At 39.4% G+C, this 17992-nt stretch overlaps 1 protein-coding gene across 1 annotated transcript in view; it reads right to left on the bottom strand.

Annotated features, from left to right (window-relative positions):
• The window catches only part of LOC309367557 (cAMP and cAMP-inhibited cGMP 3',5'-cyclic phosphodiesterase 10A-like), a 116676-nt gene that overhangs the window by 36916 nt on the left and 61768 nt on the right, over window positions 1–17992 (bottom strand). Inside the window, exons 10-17 of the mRNA XM_081906989.1 lie at window positions 17941–17992; window positions 13559–13701; window positions 12205–12297; window positions 11268–11454; window positions 10705–10847; window positions 8473–8556; window positions 4707–4857; window positions 987–1142 (exon numbers count right to left, since the gene is read on the bottom strand). Coding sequence (XP_081763115.1) covers window positions 987–1142; window positions 4707–4857; window positions 8473–8556; window positions 10705–10847; window positions 11268–11454; window positions 12205–12297; window positions 13559–13701; window positions 17941–17992 — 1009 coding nt within the window. The remainder of the gene's footprint in view (window positions 1–986; window positions 1143–4706; window positions 4858–8472; window positions 8557–10704; window positions 10848–11267; window positions 11455–12204; window positions 12298–13558; window positions 13702–17940) is intronic.

The raw sequence follows: 17992 nt of genomic DNA, 5'->3' as shown, positions 1-17992 counted from the left end.
GTGCACAATATGATGATGGGGTGCCTGTACACATACCAGGTGAGGGGAAGAATTCAATACAGGGTTGCTAATTTTAGCAACATCTCTGCGTTGTTTGTAACAAATAGTTAGATTGAAGTTTGGATTGGGTGGCTCTATGAAAATACTTTAACTGCACCACATTACTTCATATCATCTCTAGGTAAATTTCTGGGACGCATGGATTTGAAACACTGTTTAGAACTACAATGCAAATTTAAGAAATCATAAATAAACACAAGTAATGCCAATATTTCTCCTTAAATCTAATTATGTTTCCTTTTTGGTTTCAAGCATTGTTTCACAAATATTAATTATACAGTTATTTAATGTAGCATGTAGGGCTTCATCACAAGAGGACTGATAGGTATAAAGCATAAATAAATATTCTACAATAAACCATGAAATAAAGGGAAAATATAAAAATTGTAGTGGAAAGATTGTATTTCCAAGAACTCTTTGCAAACCTGTAGAAAGGTGAAGAGCTTGCAGCCAGTCTTGTTCAAGCAGGCTGGGCCCATTTAAATGAAATGGCTCCTATCACAAAAGGCTACTGAGATCGAGCTGAAACTCCTGCCTAAGGCTTAGTCAGGGGTCAGCAAACTTTTTCAGCAGGGGGCCGGTCCACTGTCCTTCAGACCTTGTGGGCAGCTGGACTATTGAAGGGGGAAAAATGAACGAATTCCTATGGCCCACAAATAACCAGAGATGCATTTTAAATAAAAGCACACATTCTACACATGTAAAAACACGCTGATTCCCGGACCGCCCACGGGCTGGATTTAGAAGGCAATTGGGCTGAATCCAGCCCCCTAGCCTTAGTTTGCCTACCCATGTTTTAGAATAAGGATGACTGCTGCTGAAACAACATTTGAGGTCTGCTGTTATGAAATCTCCAGCCTGAGCTATGCATGGAGCTATCCTTTACCTTTTGCTCAAAAAGAGAACATACTGGGAATGCAATTTACCTGCAATATTGATACTGTCTGTGAAAAATGGTGCTGCTCCATTGTTGAAGTAGAATAAAGAGCTGCCAATGGGTGATCAAACTTCTGAAGATAGCTGTTGCTATAACCCCTGTGATCCAGGTCATGACATAAGCATGCAACCATAAGTCCTCTTCGCTAGATAAGTAAGCAGACAGAATATTTAATCAGTGTTCCGATTAATTTTGTACCACTAGATGTCACTCTATTCCCTCCAAACATTCCAACAATTCCATTAACAGGTAAAACACCCTCAAGCCTTATTTATATTTTAAAAAATATTTATATTCCACCCTTTGGCCCTCAAAAGACCCTCAAGGTGGTTTGCAACCACAAAGCATATAACTTAATATACTAAAAATTAGATGCAATTAATTCCATTTTTATGCTATGGTTTTATCGCTTCTTTAAAGCAAGCATACAAAAATGGAATAACTATTTAGTGCATTTATTATTATTATTATTATTATTATTATTAATAATAATAATATCATCATCATCATCATCTCGCTCTCCCCGGGCAAAGCTGGGCTCAGAGAGTCTAATATCATACCAGTAAGACAATGCATAAAAACAAGCGATCAATAAATTAAGATACATCCCACAATTAATTCAAATAAATTAGAATTAAAATTAAAACTGGACAAGTGGCAATCTTCAGGTTAAAATTGAATAGCTATTTAAAAGCCATTAAAAGTTCAGCAGAATAAATATATGTCTTGGTTGCCTGCTTCAAACCACAGAACTTTCCTCAGAAGAGAGTTCCACAACCAGGGAGCTACCACTAAAAAAGGCCTGTCCCAAGAGGGAGGAGACCATTCTTCAGATAACCTAATCTAAGCCATTTAGGGTTTTATCTTGACTTGGGCTTGAAACAGAAAGCCAATGCATTATGAGAAACACCTGGCTGACACTGAAAACAGCAGCCCCATGTTGAACTCATACATGACAGAACATTTGTTTAATATCAAATTTCTGGCGGCAGCTGTTTAGGATCTCATCATCTTTCCTGCCTAATGAATCTGCAAGGCACTGCTTCACACTACGGTACAAAGTGCAATGAATAAATTTAGGAAATCATACATTGGCAAAAATGACTTCAGTATTAGTTCTTAATGCTAATTAGGTTTTTCTGTTTGCTTTCAAACTTGATGTTTTGCAAATCTAAGTAACCATTCTTGAGCAAAGCAACTCTAAGGCAAACTTTCATGAGGAAACCGCTGATTTAAAACTTTGAAAAGAGGTTCAGCTCTAACATGTGGCCTGAAGCGAGAAGGTTTGTTCCACAGATGTTATTTTACCTATGTAAGGAAGTGTGTACAATCAATAGTGCTTTGTGAATGATCAATGTTATAATTTTACCTAAATTTAAGATGCAGTGTAATTCCCATGGCTTATATTTCTTGAATTTTATTTCCCTCTGACCTCACTGGTTTGTTTGCTTTTCTCAGTGCCAAAGGTGGCTAACCTGTGGTCCTCCAGATGTCACCAAACTACAGCTCCCATCATCCCTGACCATTAGCTGAGGCTGACAGAAGTTGTAGTTCAGCACCTTCTGGGAGCTACCCCTCCTCTACCCCTATGTGTATATGCCTGCCCACACTGAATAATGCTTCATGCATCTGTATATTTGGATTATAGTCTACAAAAGGCCATGCCACAATATATATTTTTAATCTTTAAAGTGCCACAAGATTCTTTTTTGTTTTTATATATTCCTATATAGATAATAAATCACACGATAACTACAACGGAGGCATTTTCATGTATGCTGTATGTACTGTTTACCAGAGCAAACTGCACGTCACCTGTGTGCAAATATTCAGCTACTCTGTTCCAGACACCTGACATCCGCCTTAATAGATTATAAGTCCTTTAGGCAGAGAGCGTGTCACTGCTACGTTCTGTACAGTGCCTTAAATAGTACTTGCATTGATTTTTCAACATTCAACTATTTTTCCAAACAACAGAAGAGAACCTTTCTATATCTGCCATGAATTTTACAAACATTTAGTGGCACCCGCATATATTGTATCAGGCTGTGGTCAGTACTGTGTGACACAGAGGAAACAAATAATAGTATGGGGCGCCACAAAAACGCAACACAGTGCTGACCGGCTTTGCTGAATTCCCCATCTCCACTGGGAGGAGTCCCCAAGCCACCAGGACCCAACTAAGATATCAAATGAAAACTGAACTGTTAACTAGATAATTGCTACGAGAGAGGATGAAAACTGCTTGGAAAGGGACAGACTCTCCTTTGGACTCAGGCACAACCAGAGTGTGAGCCTCAGGGTTCAGAAGCTTGTTCATAGGAGCAGGATGGGCAAAATGAGAACAGTAAGCCTTTCCATACTCCAATGGGCAGAATATCTGGTTGCACCATTCCTACTATTTTTACATTTAAATGCTTTCTGGTCTTGCCACTGTACAATTGTCTCTCTCTCTTCCCCCACCTTTCCCTTTCCTTCCTGATGTGGGAGGGAGACAGAGGAGGTGGAAAGAGAATCTAGAGAAAGAGTAGGCTAAGGGTCATCATGTATTACATGGCATTTAGAAAAGAAAACCCTGCTGTCGCGGCAGAAGCAGAATGAGGACTGGGTTGTGTTCTCTTACTGATCATAGTTATTATAGGAATAAAGCTAAGCCCAGCCTCTGGACACCAATGGGTGATCCTTCACAGAAGAATATTTAAGTTCCATCTGGCCACCTTCTAATTTTGGGATGATTCCAGAGAGAGAGTTATGCCCTTCTTAGTTACTAGCAACTTCCCAGGATTTCTACTACTTATTTTAATTCATTTTCACAATGAGTCTAATTACCATGTTCTAAAATGCAGTTTTATGTTCTAAAATAAAGTTTTCTAAAATAAAGGTCAGTGTACAGTAAGCCCGCTACTTACATGGGGGTTCTATTCCAGGGATCGTGGTTAAAGCCAAAATTGTGTGTAGTCAAAACCCATTGGGTTCAAGGATGGGTAGGATTGCCAAAATCATTTCCCCTGGGAAACTGCCCCCTTTCTGCCCCTTTTAATTTTTGCCTTGTGTGTAAAGCTGAATGCGCACAAATTAAATGTGCATAAGTTGCAGGCTTACTATAGTACAATCTGTATGGAGATGTCCAAAGGCTGTGTGTTAACCAGATGTCCTTTGTTATCCAAAGTTGTACCCCAGAGGTAGCCAGTGCAACATCCCCCTGATCTGCCTTAGCTAGTAATGATCAGGGATTATGGGAGTTGCAGTCTGGCAATATCAGGAAGGCACCAGGTTAGCTGACCCTGCTGTGCCCTTTTGGGTTTTCCTCAAACTATTTCTGATTTTATGTATCACTATTATACCTAGCTATATCTAAGTAAGGCCAAGGTCCTGGGCTTTTTAAAATAGTGCAGACATTCCTTATTTCAAACCAGTAATGTTCTTTTTCTGAACCACATCATGTCCTGCCTTCATGCTCTGTTTGCAATTGTATACAGAATTCAAGATGCAGATGTACGATTAAGGATGCAATACTATACACATTTGCCTGGCCCTTAGTCACATTGAACTCAGTGGTATATAGTGTATAGCATTGCACTATAAATGAAAAAATTCTTAAATTTAAAATCCCTTTCCATGCTGAATATAATTTTACACTGATCCAAACATGAGATTACACGTCGTGTCTGAGATATGACTGTTGATACTGGAAAAAATCTAAACTTACTTCTACGTCTGTGAAAAGCCTGTAGTTATTCTTAAGAACAGCATACATGCAATGCGCAACTGTAACTGCATGCTTCCAGTTGTGATAGGGCACACGGCGGTAATTCTTCTTTACAGACAGCGTGAATCGACATAGTTTTTCTAGTTCAAAACTTTTAAAAAAATAGAATGGTGAGATAAAGCAAGTGAAAGAAAAAAACGTAAGTTATTTTAACCAAACAGAATAAAAAGAGATTTTACACTAAACTTTATGTAATGCTCTACTGATAATGTTGCAAAAATTAGCAGAAGCATTTTAGTTTATTTTAATTCTCCTCAAAATTACTGGCCTTATTTACTTAAAATCTATTGCAAATGCAAAACCAGAGCTTATAATGATGTAAGAAAAAATCTATTCAACAAGAAGTTATGCTTTGCCATGCAAGCTCAGAAGTTCCTCTCTTCTCTCTGCCCTAACAAGCCACAGTAAATAAATCTGTATACTGCAGAGAAATAATACATTTTCACGTCCACCCCCCCCTCCCAAAAAAAATAAAGTAATAATAAGTTAGCTAACTGAAGGCCACTGAAAGTTTTCCAGCTCTTCAAAACATTCTGGTTAAAGAAAAAAGGTCAATGGCAGATTCAATGCCGTTGGCTTTTGCAGGGAATGAAGAATGTTGGTCAAACAACATCTAGCCTACAATTCCACACACAAGTTGAGTTCACATCTAAATGGAGGCCAAGCTGAAAAGAGGAAAGCAGATGCACCTCTGCTTGGATATCAAATGTAGGTTCCCTTCAGTGTCTTAGTACAGAAATACCACTAAAGAAACTGATTATACTCTCATTCCTTCCTCAGTTCTCACTGCTTTCTTCTGCTGCTGCTGGTCCTCTACAGTGACAGGTCCATTTTTACTACTGCCTCATATCCTGGTAGGGAAGACACAGGCTTCAAGCAGCACTCCTGACCCCTTTACTTTGTCACCCTTACTCGCTGGAAGTGTATATGTGAATGTTTTGTTAACATTTTGCCCTGGGTGCAGAATTGCAGTACAAATTTCCACTTCCAAGAGAAATTGTTTACAATGTAATAATGCAGCTCCAGAGCACACGTGTAGAAGCTGACACACATACAAAGAAGGGCAAGATTTCACTTATTCCCTGCAGAGTTCTTGGGATGCACTTCCCAACTCACAGAAGGTGGGACAGCTTCTGCACATGCAGAGTTGCATGTCCACATCAGAGTCCCACAGAGCTTCCAACTATGACCCTGGAACATGAGCTAAAAAAAAATCTGCAAGTAATTTCTCAGCAGCCTACTGCATTCATTCATTCATTCATTCATTTAGTAATTATTTTGAGAAAAACACACTTCTAGTGGTTCAAGAGCACCACTGCTAATGCCGCCTGTACATTCAAGTTAAGTTATAACAGTTTGGCTCATATTGCAAATCATATGTACATATCCCCTGCACCCCCACACTCCACCTGTTCAAAGTTGGTGTCTAGGCTAAAAGCTCTAATTACCCTTCCTCCAAAACATCAGATTCCACATAAAGGCTCAAGGCTGACAGCAAAACACTGGAATCTTCTTTTTTCAACCTGTCTTCCTTTCTGACTGCATTTCTGTGCCTGCATGTGCAAAATGGGGCAGACTTACAAGGCAGGAAAGAGAACTACCTTGCCTCTATGGTTACAATACATCTGACTAAGACATTTTAAAATTCAAAACTGAAAAAATCTGCTTTAAGAGCATTAAAACAGTGCCACTATCTATGGCTTACACCTCAACCATATGCATGTTTATTGAGAAGCCCCACTGGTGTCAGGGGTACTTACTTCCAAGAAGGCATGCTTGTGATCACAAGCCGAGTCACTATTTAAAGAAACAACCACACTGAGTTGTACCTTTAAATACATCTACTCAAATTACAGGGCCTTCTGACAATAATCACAACCTGTACCAGGATTCATGAAAAAATGCACATTGTCCTGATATACAGGTTGATTAACTGATGCATTAAAAAAAATGCCTGCATTGAAAAAGGCACAACTTTCCATGCAGGCTTTAAGAAAACTTGTAAGTGAAAGGTGAACTTTTATACGTTTATAAGGTGGACTATTTCCAATGGTGGATTTGCCCTACTAGTAAGTGCTTCCAATTGCCGAAATTATAGTACATGGTTTTTCACCAACTCCCCACTACATACGTAAGCACCCTGCTCCCTCCAGAAAAACTGTTAAAGAGGTCCAAGGAAAACTTTTAATATGGCATTGGCCTGACTCAAACATCATCCTAAACCATACCATGGGTTGAGTTCCAGGGAGGAGATTGTGGCATCTTCATTCTCTCCTGATAATTTTGCAGCTACACTGCATTAAGCCATGGCTTGGCTTAGCATGCCATTCCAACCTCGGCTCCTGATTTAGCTCTCTCCAGTCTAACTACACACTTGAACTAAGCCAAGCCATGGTTTGTCTTAGTGTGGCATGCGAACCAAGCCATTAGCTGTAGGTCCAATTCTTCCGAGAACTTGTGATGTACTTGTGATACAAGACAAGCTGAAGTTGTAAAATATAAATAATCAAAAGTGAAGCTAGAAATACAGGTAAATATTATACTGCTTGCAGAATGTTTAGCCTAACATCAGAAACTTCTGATAACATTATTCAAGGTAGAAGTATTCCAAAAATATAACAGGATATCCAACTCATAATAAGCTCCCTTTCCCACCTAACTGCTGCATTCAATGCCAGAAGCATGACTGACACATCCCGAGGGAAATGCAGCCCCAACTCAGAAGCATAAACATGATTTTCCATTATAAAAACAATTGTGGGTTGAACCTACAATTCCCACTCCATTGTCTTTTCAGTTCTCTCAGGGAATCAAGATGGAACAGAGGCTCTCTACTGAAGGATGGATGTAGCAGAGAGGATTTTACCTTTCTTCTGCCAGCTACCATGCCGATCTGGAGGGCCCTCTCCCCTTCCAGATGTGCTTTGCAGGGCATTGCAGAGGGAAGGGGGAATCAGAGAATATGGCCTCCCCACTCCCTTCCTCCAGTGTGAGTAGAATTCAGTGTGAGTATATTTATGTTGGTTTAAAATATAACCAGGTGCGTGCATATCTGTGTGTGCGCGCACACACACAGGATACAACACAAAACATAATGAAATTAAGACTATAAATACTTTTCATGGGAGGGGGAAGAACTGAACAAGATACGACAACTCTCCCAGTCAAAAGCTCTGCAGGGCTCTGAGGCACACATGGAGATCTACACAAGCCAAAACTGCCCCTTTCACTTTAGTCTTCTAGAGATTTAAATAAGGAAACAGCCCTTGCTCACACTTAGAGATGTGAAGGCTCTAGGGAAATAAATAAATAAAACTCGCAGGGGGTGGATCTATTTATTTTCTGTAAATTCTGGAGAAATTTCAAAAAGTTTTGGCAAATATTTTATGTTGTAAGTAAATGCTATCAAAGGCAAAGCTCCCCCCCCCTAAAAACTGTTTTAGCTGCACTTTACTACCTCAAAATTGTTTCTAATAATGTTGTAATAACCCAATTTGCTGTATGAGGCAATTACTATTTCTGTATAGTATAGACATGTACAGATCTCAAATCCTCTTTCCTGCTTCAGTATTTTCAAATACAGTATTTTACATAATCCTATATCCTACACAGCCAGATCATTTCACGGTAATCAAATAAAACATTTACTATATAAAAACCAGTGTGAATAGTTGTAAAATTAAAGGTTAAAAAAATGAATTCATACCAGCCTGACCCACAACACTGATGGATCATATAGATAAAGATGGATGCCCAGAAATCTTCATAAGGAGTGATATCAAAGTGGAATCTGTTATGAAGGAAATTTACAGTTAAGAGAACCAAAGACTCTTGGATGTACATTATGCTTATTATTTCAGATAAAAGCTTTCTGCACCAGAATCTCTTCTGTTGAACATTAACTTCAAAATCAAAATCAAAAAGTGCTGATTTATTCTCACTAGCATCTGGTATAATAATTCAAGGCTCTATCCTTTTTAAGACAGTGCCTGACATCACTTCACAAACAGCTTTCTGAGTGGTTTCCCGTAAAAAGCAGGGATGGGCTCCTTTTGCTCACTTCAGGCTTTGTTCAATACGAATATGTGAGCCTTGAAATGGGCCAAAGGAGCCCAGGGTGGCATGAATTACTGTGTGCTGTTTATGGGGAGTACTTATCATGGCAGCAGCAGGCTTCCCTCCCCCTTTTTAAAATAGGTTCAAAATATTTGCAGCAGTAGTAGTGGAGATCTAGTTGCTGTAACAGCCATAGTTCCACTTCTGCTGCTTTGCTGCCAAAACTGCCACTATAAGCAGTGGCTTTTAACCTTTTAAAAAAAACAAAAGAGGATGAAGCCTTGCCACCCCTATGTATGGTAAGTCCCCACCTCTCAAATTATTGAGGGGGAGTGTTGAATCTTGGCAGTTGAAATGACACTAGAATGACTCTTCTCAGTTCTCTACCTGCAAATGAGGTGTGGAGTTATGGGTAGATTTTGCCTCAGGCCTGGTAGAAGACAGAATTAACTTGAGAACTCTTGGTAGCTGAGTTAAGAATGACAGTCAGTTGCTGGGTCGTGCTGCAGTTTATGACTTTCATTTCTTTAATTTCTCAGCAGTTTGTGTGGTCCCCTCCTTTTCTGCCATCCTTATAAAGGATACAGGCATTTTTTGTGTCAATCATTTATGAATTTTACTAGAGGATGCCATTTGTGTCCAGGTGAATGCCTGGGAGTTTTGTTACCTGAGGTATTCATTATTAAAATGTTTGATAGGCATTTTGTTGTTAATTTCCCTTGAATACAGTTTTATGGTCTTACATATAATTAACACAATAAAGTATAATGTAAGTTACACTGGTTCAATTTCATTTGAAGGGTGGGGTCAAGATCTATTTAACATGCAAGTTCTTTCCTGCAGGTTTTGCAGTTCTCAACTGGGTTTACCACTGCACCAGCTGCCAGAACTTTGATGCTGTACTACCTAGACCAAGAAGAGCCCATTAGGGAGTACCCTGAGAAAGAATATTCACAAGGAAAAATAGGTCTCAAGTGTCTGGAAAAAAATACTATGATTGTTAGATGTAACAGATAAGCCTTTGGGTACATGAATGTTTAATTAGAATAATGAAAGGAAATGATAATGTTGCTGATAATGGATTTTTGATTATGACAAATTTGTATGCTACCTGAGTGGTAGTGAATATTCTAAAACGAAATAATGCAATCCAAACATTTAAAAATCCACTTTATCATGTTACTTAAAGTTATATTCTTCTGAAGTCAATATTCATAATCTCATGTTGAGGCTCATAACGACAGAACTCCTAGTTGTTTTATTATCAATTAGCCCTGCCTCATAGCTGAATGCAGCAGGTGTTTTATTTCCCTGTCACTGACTTCAGTAAAATACTTGGGTGCATTGGAAACACAGTATTGCACAGCAGATACGCTAGATCTGAAAGTAACCACTCTGTTTATATAAATGATTAATGAAGCATGGCCACCATGACAACCACAGGATTGTCCCAGAGTGTTTCAGACCCTATACCCATGTGAGGTCATACACTTCATTGGGTGTTCTCTGCTGGCCATAATAATGTGAGGTTGCTGGTGTTATCCACAGAACCTTTCTCATCAACTCCCTGGTCAGGTGTAGATCTAAACTGGGCCAATGGGGGATTTCCTCCCAATGTATATACTAGCTTCAGGTTTTCCTCATTATTATAAGCAGGGGGCAGAAAGGGGTGAATTTATTAACCTTCCACACCTACTCAAATCCAGTTAATCCTTACGCTGATGCTATTTGTATTTTGAAAAACCTGAATATTCATTGAAAAGATGCATTTGCCATGTCTAGTGTGGCTCTTTGATAATCGCAACAGCAACAGCTGCTAAGCTGCCAGTGTTCATGGGGAATACCCTACTTCTGTATCAAAAAGATCACATTAAAAACATACAGTTCTACTTCTTTGCAGAGTTGTGGTGGGAGTCTGCAGTCCATGAGGTTTTTCCATTCTTCTGCTGTACAAACACTGTGATAGGAAAGCTTCTCCATAGTAACACGGTAGATACACTCTGAATGGCGAACTTTGTGGTACATCTAAATAAAGCATTTTATTATATAAGATATGGCTGTTTGCACAGAGTCTAAACTTTCTTTCTCAAGCCAAATACTTAGATCTGTGTCTAGCTTCACAGAGGTGATATTTCTGATGGATAATTAGGAATACTTTTAAAAGAGAATAAATTGATATGGTCACTATCATGTGAATTTGAAGACTTTTTTAAAAAATTAAACAAAGCTGTAAATGATAGAATCAGCTTAATTGTAACCATTTTATTAACAATCAAATCTTATCCCGGAACTTTAAAACTGAATCAGTTTAATCTTTGACACCTCCCTTAACAATCAAATTAGTACAACTGACTTTGCTATAATCCAAAATGAATAATAAAAATTTATAAAATTAAATAATTTCATTTTTTGTGCACTTGGCTATCTTTGTGGAACAAAACTTACATTAGCACAGTGTAAGGCTAAAGCACAAAAGACTGCAAACATTTTAAAGTTGTTCTCATCAGTTTTAGAGAAGGCACATCCACTTAGTTTGTTCACCATCTGCACGACGCCTATTACACTTCCTCGGCTCACAATAGGCATGCATAAAATATTCCTGGTGGTGTAGCCTGTGTAGAGATCTACCTCCCTGAAGGAAAAAAGGAAAAGGGTGAACATTCACTTTCTTAACATGACATCATCTAACAATAATGTTCAAAGTCATTTCATGTGCGTTATCTAGTTGCAATCCTTACAACAAGCCTGTAGTGTTAATATTATCATCTCCATGTTGCAAATACAGGATAAAGGCTAGAAGAACCTGGTAAATTCATAACACATGTGAGGCTGAAGCCAGGAACTTTCTGATAGATAAATAAATGATCTGATAAATAATTTAGCCACTATTCCCAACAAGCATTCCAGCCAATTCAAACCTCCATATGCAAGGGATGCCAAGTGTGCATGAAGTGCTAGTTGGAGTTAATAGTGGACTTTATGGTAGGGCAGAGGGGATGCACTCTCCCTGATGGAGCAGGTATGTAGTTTCGGGGTGCTCATCAATCCAGCTCTATCAGTGGAGGTGCAGGTCTCTTTGGTGGGTAAGAGTGAATGTCTTTAACCAGCTTTCACCAGTAAGAGAGGTATGGCCATTCCTGAATCAGGACAGCTAGAGCACAATTGACAATGGACAGGTAACCTGGGACTACTGAAATCTGTTCTGTGTGTGGCTACCCATGAGGTTGGTCTGGAAGTTGCAGCTGGTGCAGAATACATCAGCTAGGGTTGCTTTGGGGAGCAAACTACTGCCAGCACAACACCTTAGCTGCAGGACTTGCAGGGGCTGCCACTCTGCTAACCAGCCAAGTTCTTTTGAGTGGTAAACATATTAAATTCCTACCTGTTAAAACGTGGATCTGCATAGGCATCAGGAATGTTGAGAATTTCACCTGTTCTTGCTACCTGACCAGCTATTCCTTTTTCAATAGAAAATCTGCATGGGACATAAAGAGATATGCACATCTTAAGACAATAGGCTTATAAGGAAAATGACATTTGAGCAGCTAAATTTCTCTTCCCGTTATTGGCATCTGTCTTGTCTCAAGAGACAATGGAGTGCGCCTCTGGGGGTGAAGTCAAACTGCTGCGTTAGCAGCACTGGAGTGACCTCTCCAGGGCACAAGCCTGGCAGTGTGTATGGAGGTCCTGGGTTACCAAGACGACAAGACCCCACTCTCAGCCTCGCTGATGTGGTCCAAGAAAAGCAGGGCAATAGGTAGGGACTGCACTCTGGATTTGTGTAGGGTTTACTCCATAGCCTTTTCATCTCCCAAAGGTATATCGCAAGGCAGTGGAGGTTTAGGACCAGAGTTTTCCTTCTAGATAGGCTACTTTCCCAGGTACTTTCTCAGTGGCCCCAACTGCCCCTGATTTCCCTCTACAACACATACACAAACTACTTTCTTGACAACAGGACCAACTATTAGTCTTGTCCACTCAAGTCCCTATCTCACCCAGGGTTTCAGACCCATCAGCTGCCCTCACCTGGTTTAGCTGGCCAGTCAAAGCTGTTCCAGGGGTGTGGCCACTGTCACATGATGACAGCTTCAAGGAGCTACAGGTGAGAGCTGAGTGCAGGGTAGGGACCAAAGGTGGGCAAACTACCCCAGAAGGAGCACAATGTGTCCCCTTCTAGAGGTACTACCCCTCCCCTAACACTCCATGCATCCTTCTCTAAAGAGTTAATTCAGCACTGGATATCATCTCCTAAACAGGGACCAAAATACATGGCTAAAGCCATTTCCTGGGAAAGTGGACTGCCTCTTAACTTTCAGGTATATAGCAGCCACAAAACATAGCTACAACACAGTTAAAATCTAGCTATAATTAGGCCTAATCTCTAATTATACTGCAGAAGAGCAGCGAAGGAGACTGACTTTTGGTGAAGAAGAAAAACTTGAGCTACTCTGGATTTGTGTGACTGCACAAGTCGGCATAGGCCAAAGCGCAGGAATTCACCACAGAATTTCCTCTCCTCGTTGGTAGGTGGTCACTCAAAACTCATGATGACATTATAGCATCAGAGATGTTGTTCTGATGGCACTGCAGTTGCCACCTGCAGAAGAACTACCTCTGGAGAGGCAAATCCTCATGAGAATAATATCCGTGTGGCAAAAATTGTTAAAAGTATCTGTAAATATACACAGAAATGGAACATATTAATATTGGCATGTAAGAATAGTCAACTCACTTACCTTATTTCTTTGGTCTTCTTGAAGACAGGTTTTCCATCATGTTCCTCCCCAATATCAAATAAATCTGAATATAATTCATTGTTCTTGTGGTCTACCTGGAAAAGTGCACAGCGATCTGCATTCACCAAATTTTTTGCATATATCTACAGATAAAGGACAAAACTAAAATTAATCACAGTGGGCTTGGACAAAGTCTGTATTATATTTCACAAGTTAGCTAACTATACTTTAATAAACCCTATAAAAATGCATAGTTGTTGCTACTTTAATTATAAAGTTAAGTAATTTGTAACAGTATTATTTCTTTTCGTACATTGATTGTAATAATTTATCTCTACTCATTAAAAATAGCCTGATGCTTCACTGTATTGTCATTGATGTCTGCTATTTAAAAAAAATCCTTTATGCAAGCCTATCCAGATATGAAATTTTGATTTTACTTAAATAATCATAATTTATTGTGTCTACTTGCTTTTAAAGTCTGTTGAATTTTCCTATAAATACTTTATATTATTTTATGAAACCACTTAAGAATTATTATCATTAAGTGGTATATAAATATTGTTATATAAAAATAATTAAAATATATTTATTTCTTCTTCTGACAATAGAGGTCGAGTAACTTCTTCCTTAAGCACCCCCTGGAATATTCAAGTTTGTGGAGAATGGGAAAGGAAGGTTCCAAGAGGAAAAGATAGGTGCTTTAGGAAGCACAAAACAAATTTAAAAATCTGGGATGAATTTAGAGGTAAATAAAGACTCTTCTATAGTTTATTTGTGGAGAACAAAACTGGTACATTTTCCAGAAGCTTGAACTACTCAAAAGTAGCAGTTATGGGTCTGTATGATATCCTAGCTTCTGGTCATTTTAGTCTGCTTTAGTAGAAAGCTTTATTTATTTTTAAAAGGTTTTTTTCCTATTACATTAGGCAGCTTATTTGGACAAAAACGCAGGAAAGTTCTAACATTACTATCTAGAGAATAGTAAATATATTGGGTTCAATATGGAGAACAATTTCTGTGAATAGATGGAGTGCATATCAAGCAAAGGCTTTCATTCATGGAATTTGGGGGAGGCATTTTTTGTTGATTCTTCTTCACACTTCTGTGCCACTTCCCATGCTATTTTGTAGGGATTCCTATCTCCCCACAGAAGATTGGGGGGAGAGCACAAGGAACTGTTTGCGGGGGGGGGGAGGAGATTCGTGAAAATTGTCTCTTCCTTCAGGAAGCAGCAGGTTTCCATGAGCAGAACTTTGCTTACAGATCTTTTGATTCAGGCCACTGTGTCATGAACCTGAATATACTTGTAGGCTACTCAGTTATGAGTGTCAATTTGAAGAGCATAAGAGCATTTTTTCAGAGAGAAACACTATCTAACTATATATCTCATCTCCAGATTTTGTAGTACTAGTGAATTATGCCATTGTTTCCCCAAGTAATATATAAAACACAAGTCAGAAAGCAGATCCTCAGGGAAGGTCTATGTTGAAAGTGAGGTTTTTATGCCTAGCTGCTGTTTCTCTGCCTTTATTTATTTAAAACTGTTTTGGGCCACTTTCGTATTAATTCCTGTCCAAAACAGTTTACAAAAAAGTACAACAATCAAAAGAAGCATAAAAACAATGAATAAATAGGAGAACAAGGAAAATGCTGTGTAGCCATTCAATTAGATAAAACCAGAACAGCAGCAAAAGATTTCATAAAGGCAGTCAAAATATAAATGGCCACTCACTAAAACCCATGGTTTTGCTTTGTCTTCTGAATAGTAATAACTTTGGTGCCTTCCTTACCTGAAGAGGAAGGACATTCCACAACTAGGGGACCATCACTGAAAAGGCCCTCTTTCCAGTCAAAAGCACCAGGACACGTCGTTCCCATGGGACACTATGTCCCAAATTACAAAAGGAACGCCACTAGGCTGCTGAGGGCAGCCAAGCCACCGCGTGAAGCGGCAACAAAGCATTTTTTCTGAGAAAAAAGAAAAAACCCTCGGGCACCTTGTCTTTAAAAGGTAGGCCCACTCCAACCAAAAGTTCTTATAATTCTCCCACCCCCTGAAAGCCACTGAATATGCCTGACCCCACTTTCACAGCATATTAACGGTTCTGCAAAAATAAGATACACGGCCAAGCCTTAAAAGGAACAGAACTGAGTTTCCTCAGTGTATGCTGTTAACACTTCACTCCAAAACTTTGGACAACCTCACCTAGCAATCTCATGAAGATGTTAAAACAGCTCAGGGGCCAAGAAGGGTACTCTCTGGAACACCATGGGACAACTGGGGAAATGGCACAGAGGAAAAATGTTGAACAACTCCTCTCCCCCAACTCTACTGCTTCAAGAAAAGTTATAAACCCTGCTAGGTGCAATTCAGTATAAAAAGTGTAAGCCATTCCAGTCACGGATCTCCCATGTGATGTGCAGGCTTCGTACAATTCAACTACGATAGAATATTTTGTTTGTATGAAGGCACACACAGTCCTGGCAGAGAGGTGAGGCTAAGATATCTTTCCTTTCCTCTCCTCCCTTGGAGCTAAAGAGTAGCCAACGGCAATTAGTGAGTTGCTGCTGAAGATTAACCTTCTAATTGCTATTAGCTGAGGACCTCACTTTGCAAAAATTCTAGAACTTCTAGATCACCCATGCAGCTCAAGTCTATGTTTACCCAGTTGTGAGTTCTCAAGTGCACACAGGCTTGCCGTCCCAGACAAATCTGCTCAAACGACTTGTGAACCAGTTTTCTTCCCTATCTTCTAAAGGAATGGATTTCAACCTTGTTTCTAACTTACACTTACAGCTACTCAGTGAGGCAACACAGCTGTGCTCCATGTATAGCGTCCCTTCAAAATAAATGACTTATTTCCTTGACAAACAACAAAACCTAAAATAACTATGGATTGCTGAGATTTAGCATATTAAGATGAAATAATCATTAATAATGCCTTCCGATTAAAAAAAAGAAAAATTGATTTTTCAAGGAACTACTGTTAATGACTTGGTGCATTGTGGTAGCTGGCATGGACAGAACTATATCACTCAATATGACAAATAAACACACACTAAACTGAGCCAACATGTTATCAATCTGATTTATGCCCCTTTATCTCATCCACAAACACTATTTTCCACCCGTCACTGTTGCCATGACAAATCACTAATGCCTTCTGGAGCATCTGAGGTGGACATCCTGAGCTGTATGAGGCTGGTGACTTGCATGACCTGAGGCCTCTGACATGACAATGTGGTGTTTTTGACTTTAGCAGCCTGGAAGGGGGTGGGGTGCTACGTGCAATCTGAAACAAGCTGTAGGCATGAACACTCAGTTTTCAGTAAGGTATTCCCTAAGGATTGGCTCTTTGACTTGTGGTTTTAAAATATTACCTTGGAAAAACATACCCAGGCTGGCCAGGGCTTTTCATGGGCAATGCCTCTGGTGCAGGGATGTGGCAGTGACAATTTTCTCCACACCTGCTATTGAAAACTCAGAGCCTATGCAAAGAAATGTGGCATGCCCAGAGCAGATGGTAGACTACATTCAGAGTTTTGACAGAACACAGAATGGAACTGTTTTGCTCTACACAAAAACCTTTCGAAATGAAACCAAGTTTTCCTCCTGGTGCTAGTAGCATTTGGGTGGCAGAGGGAGAATTTTCATGGAGATTGTGGCGGAGAACTAGAGTTAACACCCCTCCCCACAGTCTGCACCTATTTACTATTTTTAAAAGATCCCTGCAACTATAAGTTATGTATTAAGCACCATAAGTAATTTGGCACTGAGAATGTGAGCTATAAAGTTTACCAAAGCTCTTTAAGTGGTATTTGACAAGCCACCAGCTCAGTTCACACTTAACATAAAGCCAAACCATGGCAGAGCATAAAGGTGCAGGCTCCTGGAGAGGAGATTGTGGCTGCTTTGCTCTTCCTCTTGTCTTCCTGCTACTGGAAGCTAAGCCATAGTTTGGCTTGGTGCAGTGTATAAACCCCTGGTGGTTCGTAGTTTGTCTCTGCCAGACAAACCATGAACCATGGTTTAGCTCACAGCAGCAGTAGTACTGGAGCAAGCCATCTGCAACCTCCTTCCCAGGAACCTGCATGTTCACACATTCATGCTAAACAACTGTAAATTAGCACCAAGATTGCTTGCTTGACATTCTCTTGTAAAGGCAGTAAAAAAATATCAATTAGCAAATCAAATTATTTTATGATAGCACTACACAAATTTTTAAATAATTTATATGTAATTCTTCTAAAAAGTAATACTTTGAACATGCACTGATTTGAAACAGACACACAATCAGGCACAGTATATAAACTAGATTTTAAAGAGGAAGACTTGAAAAGTAAGATGTAATGTTGACATTAGAGAAAAGATACATTACCATGATATTTTCAAGTAGAGCATCTATTGCCACAATGTTATCAAAATAGGTT

The sequence above is a fragment of the Podarcis melisellensis genome, assembly GCF_964234715.1.
Source record: "Podarcis melisellensis genome assembly, chromosome: 3".
In the NCBI taxonomy this organism is placed as follows: domain Eukaryota; kingdom Metazoa; phylum Chordata; class Lepidosauria; order Squamata; family Lacertidae; genus Podarcis; species Podarcis melisellensis.
The sequence above is the reverse complement of the archived record's forward strand: the minus strand, read 5'-3'. Positions and strand labels throughout refer to the sequence as shown.